This window comes from Scyliorhinus canicula, chromosome 4, assembly GCF_902713615.1.
Source record: "Scyliorhinus canicula chromosome 4, sScyCan1.1, whole genome shotgun sequence".
In the NCBI taxonomy this organism is placed as follows: domain Eukaryota; kingdom Metazoa; phylum Chordata; class Chondrichthyes; order Carcharhiniformes; family Scyliorhinidae; genus Scyliorhinus; species Scyliorhinus canicula.
The window spans coordinates 41,046,627-41,053,743 of record NC_052149.1 but is presented as its reverse complement, the minus strand read 5'-3'; the positions used below and the strand labels follow the sequence as shown (position 1 = coordinate 41,053,743).

At 37.5% G+C, this 7,117-nt stretch overlaps 1 protein-coding gene across 1 annotated transcript in view; it reads right to left on the bottom strand.

The window, feature by feature from the left end:
* Window positions 1–556: 556 nt before the first annotated feature.
* Window positions 557–7,117, bottom strand: part of atp6v0b (ATPase H+ transporting V0 subunit b) — a 40,571-nt gene continuing 34,010 nt past the window's right edge. Inside the window, exon 8 of the mRNA XM_038794102.1 lies at window positions 557–6,650. Within this exon, the coding sequence (XP_038650030.1) occupies window positions 6,624–6,650 (27 nt within the window). The 3' untranslated portion in view covers window positions 557–6,623. The remainder of the gene's footprint in view (window positions 6,651–7,117) is intronic.

Genomic DNA, 7,117 nt, shown 5'->3' with positions numbered 1-7,117 from the left:
AATAGATTTCCAGATAGCGTAATGGATAGACAACCCCGCAAACATTTCAGAAACATTTGAGTGCTGCAATGGGGGAAACGTTTCAGGTCTCTCTGGCTACATGTATTTAGAAAGAACAGTCGCACTCATCCATCTTGTGAAAGACTCAGCTTTGCACAACTATCTGTTGTACCACTTTTTAACCTGTCATGCACAATTATTTAAATTTTTTAATTTTTTTTAAAATTTAGAGTAGCCAATAAATTTTTCCCAATTAAGGGGCAATTTAACGTGACCAATCCACCTATCCTGCGCGTTTTTGGGTTGTGGGGCCGAAACGCACGCAAACACGGGGAGAACGTGCACACTCCACATGGACAGTGACCCAGAGCCAGGATCGAACCTGGGACCTCGGTGCCGTGAGACAGCAGTGCTAGCCACTGCACTACCATGCTGCCCTATCATGCACAATTGCAAGTGGAATACCGATTTCAGAAAACCGATTTTAATCTGGAAATTTCAGCAAAGGAAGTTCACCAAGTAACCAGCACTCAAAAACAATATTAGTCTGAAGCAGTTATTTTCCTCCAGTTTTAATTTTTCTAAACATTTGGCAAGTTGAATGATGTACGGTGCCCACATAGAATACATTCCCAAGAGGCATTCTAGAGTTGATCACTTGCACATTTCAACGTAATTACACAATGTCTGAAATAATGAGTATCATTCGTCATGAAGTAATCGGATAGTGATTTTCTAGCTACTTTTACACAAGTACAATAAAATTCTTTGATTGGAGGTGAACATTTCTCATACAAGAACATGTAATTACAAAGGATAAACGGTTCACCACTTTCTGCACTTCAGATCTTCTGCTGTACCGTTGTAGAAACTATTCAGGCAGATTGCCTATCAAATGGTGCAAGTGGTTTGTCATCATGTTTGATTACTGAATTTTAGTCAAGTTGAGCTTCCCAGAATGAAGCAGGTTGTCAGTTTAATGCACATCATTAATTGCCCTGCTTAAACCAGGGCATTAGATGTAAGCTTCAACCAAAAACATCAACTGGTAACACATTATTCCCATTACACATGGTTATAAGACATGTCCTATTTCAAGATACAAACCAATGTCGAACAGGACTCAGCAGGTTCACCGAGACAGGATTTTCATATGCTCTGAAAATATTCTCCAGAACATCTTCAAAAAACTCACTAGCTCTCTACATAATTATTTGAAAGTTAATCTTCAGTACAACTGGTGTAATCCATTGCAACCTGCGTATGTTAAACTGTTTGTAAAGGATTCCAATGAAAGTCCATGTGAGAATGCATTGGGATGACTCATAACATTTCTACACTGCCTGTAAATCAGTTTGTTCGACTGCATGCTGAGGTGCAAAACTGACTTAGCTGCAAGTGGGGTGGTGAGAGGTAGCAAAGGACTCCCTTTATAGATTTTTGGAAGTTTTCATTGAATTACAAATACTTTGCCCCCTCAGTTCTTTGACCCCCCCTTTAATCAAATAGGTGATTTCAGGTGCCATTTAACCCCAAAGTTGCACAATCTGAGATGGAGATTAATGGAATGATCTCCATTATAAACTGGTAACAGCCCTCATGCCAATGTGCAAAAGACCTTCAAATACTCACGACACCAACAATTAATATAAATATGCAGCTAGATGCAATTGAGAAATTCACTGAGCTCCTTAAACAAATCCTACTGTGGCCTAGTGTTTATTTTGAAAGTCAGCAACAGACATTTTAACAAGTACCCAAGTCGAATCAGGTGCAAGATATTTGTGAAGAAATTGCAATTATACTGTGCAAGTATACAGCCTAATAATGCAGACTTTACAACATTTGGAAGTCAACAATTTGAAGAAATCAGAATTAGGTAGATCTCTTACTCCAATTTTGTTTCACAAATCAATAATTTCTCCCCATCCCCTTCCAAATCCTCTTTCAAATATACGTTAAAAGTTAATTTACATTATAATTTCAACTTTCCTTTAAGATGAAGTTTCAAAAACAATTAAGAGTATCCAATTCTTTTTTTCCCAATTAAGGGGCAATTTAGCATGGCCAATCCACCTGCCTTGAATACCTTTTTTGTTGGTCGAGACACAGGCAGACAGGGAGAATGTGCAAACTCCACATGGACAGTGACCCGTGGCCAGGATCGAACCCAGGTCCTCGGCGCAGTGCTAACCAATGCGCCATTGTGCTGCCCCAAGATGAAGTTTTGTATTATAAGGACAGTTTTGAACAGCAGCATCTAGTTTCAAACATTCCCTCCATGTCTCTCATTTAATTTACTTCATGATTTGTCCAGCTAATTATTAAGTCAATTCCAAAAACGTCTAGATAACTGGAATCTACCAAAGCTCATTTTAGATGCTAAATTCAATGGAAACAGTGTAGTTCTTTAATCATAGAGCACCTAGAGTTAAATTCAAACTGAAGTTCATAAACAAAATTCGTAAAACAGTGCCCTAAACTTACTGCACCACATTACTCTACATCTCACCATTAAGAAAAACACTGAATACATGAGCAAATTAAACCTTTTGTAACAAGTATTTAAAGGACATGAAAAAACTTCAAGAATCTGAACAAGGCATCAAAAATAAACAGATCTATGAATGCGTCCAACAATGCTGCACCTTTAATATAAGTCACATGAATTTTAACTTCAAATCCAATTGCTTTATGGTTTCAATCTTTTATGGCTCAAGGGCCATCATGTTGAAAGCACTTGAATATTAAAATGAAACAGCAGCACAACAAGATGCATTTAGACAGTACATTCTGTGCAAGTTTCAGGTGATTGTTTATCATTTAAGAGTGCAAGGTTGAAAATAAAGATTGAAACTTCTTTTCAGTACTTACGCAATACCTTTCCTCTGTTTGCATCGATACTTAACAGGAAGTGCTCTAATGCTTATATACACATTTTCAAAATCAGGTCTCAGCCTGAACAAAGACAATGCCATAAAAGTATTTTTAACAACTCTCTACAGCTTAATATAATAAAAACCATGAGCATGTTCCCTTTACAGAAAATATACACCTAACAGAATATTAAGATAGGTATGCCAGGTATGTCATAGTATGGTTTCAAGTATGGATAATCCACACACATATATATGGATTTTGGTCAGCAGCAAAACAGCAGTGCTGACCTCAAAATAAGTTGTCCGCATTGATACAGCAATATCTGTGTTGTTGATTTCCCCTTTCCTCACTTTAGTTTGAATTTGGTGTCAAGTCAAAAGATCTTCAGGTATCCAGCAGTAAAGTCAAGTGGGGTAAACAGCCAATCACGCTGAAGTATTCTCAGATACCAAACCAGGAAGCAAAATGCACCAATTACCCTTCACTTAATTCAATTTTACAGAAACCTTTGAGACATGCGCATAGGTTTCAAATAGACACGGAAACAATTTTATTTTAGAAATTTGAATTTTTATAATGGTGAAATCTGACCTCCCACAAATATAAAGTTAGTTTTTCAGGGTCAGTGATGTTTTCCAGCAGTAAGTATTCATTCAGTAAAGCATTAAAAATCCAATTAGGCGTCATTCAACAAGATGCACCATTTTCAAGGGCTTATACAGCACAATACAGGTGTAAAGGGCAAATCCATGTCAGTTCAGTGAATCCTATTTGAATGCTGTCTGTGGTGAATTCAATAGTGTACCCTATGGAGGAATGCAGAATCGCTGACAGCAACTTCTGGTTTTCCTGCTTTTCCATGTGTGAGGACTCCAGAAGTTGCTGAATGCTTCAGAGAAATTATGACAGTAAACATTTGACTATTACCAGAACGAAATCTGGACAATTATGCATAAATAAAGAAAAATAATACTTTCAACAAGGTGTTATTAGTGTTGGGGAATAGGACATTTTGTCCTTCACCAACATGAAGTCCCAAATCAAGTCATAAGTTGGGTAAGTTTCTAATATAATTCAAAAACATACCCATACTAACGTAATAGACATGCTTTAATATTACTGAAACCATTCCGAACTGGCCACCGTTATGACCTTAGACATTTTAGTGACAAATTACTTTTATCCTGTGATCCTCTGAACCATTGATCTGAATTGAGACTGGCTGAATTCTGCACTTAACCTCCACAACCAAAGCTCTGGAGTGAAATCAAACTCAGGTCAGTACACTATTCTAATTCATAACACTCAGCTTCCATCTTTCTTTCTATGCAACAAGCTGACATGGGCCTGGGTTGCATAAATTTATAATTCTTGCCATTAGTAAGCAACATTGTAACTCATTTACAAGTCCACCAGATAATTAATCACACTGTTCACTTGGACACAAGGCAAATTTGAAGCTACTTTATGGATATTCAATGTTTGGAGCACTGATAGAAAGGCATTGCTGAACACATTTTATCACTGAATATTAATAAGATCGCAACCATGTCCCATGGCTACTTGAGGCGAGGTCACTCCTTTGCCACTATTTACTATAAGGTTGCCATTTGAAAACTGAGTCCAGGAGATGGTTCAATAAGTTTGCTAACTCCAGGATATTAGAGGGTAAAAATATTTCCACCTTACACTGGAGACATGAAGCACCTTGACTCTACCAAATGCTCTGACTCACACAACTCAGCATGTTCCAAGGAAGGAAAATGCCGCTATGCCAAACAGATGGTACACTTCCTATTGACTACATTAGAAAGTAGGAAGTTTTAAGGAAATCTGCAAACGTTTACATGCCCAGAAATTAAGAAATAGTAAGCGATTTAAATTTCAAAAAGTGGGAAACTGGGAAAAAGCCATCTGTCCTGAAGTTTCAAAAATGTACTTTTACATCAATTTATTTTCAATCTTCCGGGGGCGGGGGGGGTCAACCGATTGATTAAGCAAGACCTAAATTTTTCCAAATCCCTCTATGGCCTCACCCTTCCCAATCTCTGTAATTTGCTTCCAGTCCGACAATGCTCCCAAGATATCCTTGCTCTTCAATTCCGACCTCTTGAGCGTCCCCGATTTTAATCACTTCACCACTGGCGGCCGCACTTCAGCTACCAAGGCCCCAGGTTCTGGAGTTTTCTCCTTACACTTTCCTGCCTTTGTTTCCTTCTTTAGGAGGCTCTCGAAAACCCTACCCCGACCAGGTTTATGATTCTTTGTCCTAATATTTCATATGGTGGAGTGCCAAATGTTGTTTGATAACACTCCTGTGAAGTGTGTCCAGACGTTTTACTCTACATAAAAGGAGGTATATAAATACCAAGTTGTTATTAATTCGCAAAGGTTTAACACATGATTTCAGCCAAATTCAATAGTATGCAACAAGAATTCAGGACAAGCATACTTTGTAATAATAGTCGGCACAATGTCAAAGTTTCATCCATTAAGATGAACAGACAACATGCATGATGTAGTTTTCAGAAGTTTGTGAACAAAATCTCCACCCAAGGGAAGAGTTGTGATAATTACACACAGATCACAGAGGAGTGCATTTCATGTTCAATAAACACGTGCCATCTCGTCTCCACCATCCGTGTATTAACCCGCATTGTTTTGCATAAATCAACTGGATCAGCTGCTTAAAGTACCTATGGTAATCAAAGGAGCAGGAAAATCAACTGATTGACACAAGGCCCATGGAGATTTTTCTTTTGCGTAGGCTCAATAGTATACTTACTTTCACCATCCCTAACAAAAGATGAAGCAAGTTCAAAAAGCACTCCACAGTTACAGCCCGATTAAGGGCTAAGATTGCATTATGTTATAATTTCCTTGTTGAGTCAAAGTTGATGCAGCGTGATGAGACCCAAATACTGTTGTGTAATTATAAATCAGTTTTACTGGGTCCTGAACATTGAAATTATATTTTGTTTCAGTAAATCCAATATTCAGTCAACTCAATTGGTATAGGGGATAACAATGAATTAATCAGTTGCAAATGCCAAAAGATTAGCAAAAAATGTAATAGAAATTAATTCTGCTTAAATATATACATGTAGTGGGGAAAGCGATAAGGTGGGTGCAGAAAGTGAATGCTTGATGCAAACCCACATATAAACATGTACTTTATTTTTGTGGTTGTCACTGTGGTGTAACACTCAAAAGTTGCTCCATTACATTTTCAAGGAACATATACATACAAAGGTGCAACTTGGGTACATTAATTGATGGAAGCTCAGTTTTGTATGAACTTATCTTGGTATGATCACTGCAAGCCACAGGACTCTGATGTAAATGTACTTGATGCCCCTTTATAATGGTCACTGTTAAACATGTATGCTTTCAGCTGCTACCTTGTACCAGACCACAAATAATAAATCTCATCACTTGTAAAAAATGACAGCAAAAGAAGTCTTCAACATTCTGTCTCACTATTCAACCCCATTCCCAATTCGAAGTGGGCAATACATTTGCAAGAATACAGACGAAACTATGGAATACTGCTGGACAGCACCTGGTCCATTTTGCAGAACTGATCAGGAATCACTTCAGACTTTATCACAACCACTCCTCAGTAATGATGGGTTAAAAACCACAAACAATATATCGGGAAAATAGACACTTAAATAAATTATGTACAGCAAATCTTGGTCTCATTTCCAGAACTTCTCCAACTCTCCACGTCTTCATGATGGTTAATCTCCCATTTTCACTTTAGATGTCTGATACAAAAAAAAAAGGATTTCATTCAATTTTACAGCAATAACTTCAGTAGGTGCTAAAACAAGGTACAATTTTGTAATAATGCACAGAGATAGCATCAGCTGTAAATAGATGATTTTTCTAAATTCTGCACTGGTACACAGACAATGGTAATTAGCATTAAAGGACATTATTCACTTTCTGTCCTGCATTCAACACATTTCAAAATTGAAAGGCTTTTAATGTAGAATTTAAAATGAAAAATGAACCAGTGTCTCTTACAGAATATCTACGCACATTATCCTCGCATGGAAACAGGTTGCATACATGTAATGGCTTTAATATAAAAAATGCCCCAAGGAGTTTTAGAGTTGTAAGCAAAACAATGGATGCTATGTAAAAAGACACGTACCAAGAGTGATAGCTAGAAATATTTATGAAAGGGCCAAGTTTCCAAGGCAGAAAGATGGAGGGACAGAGGAGCTCG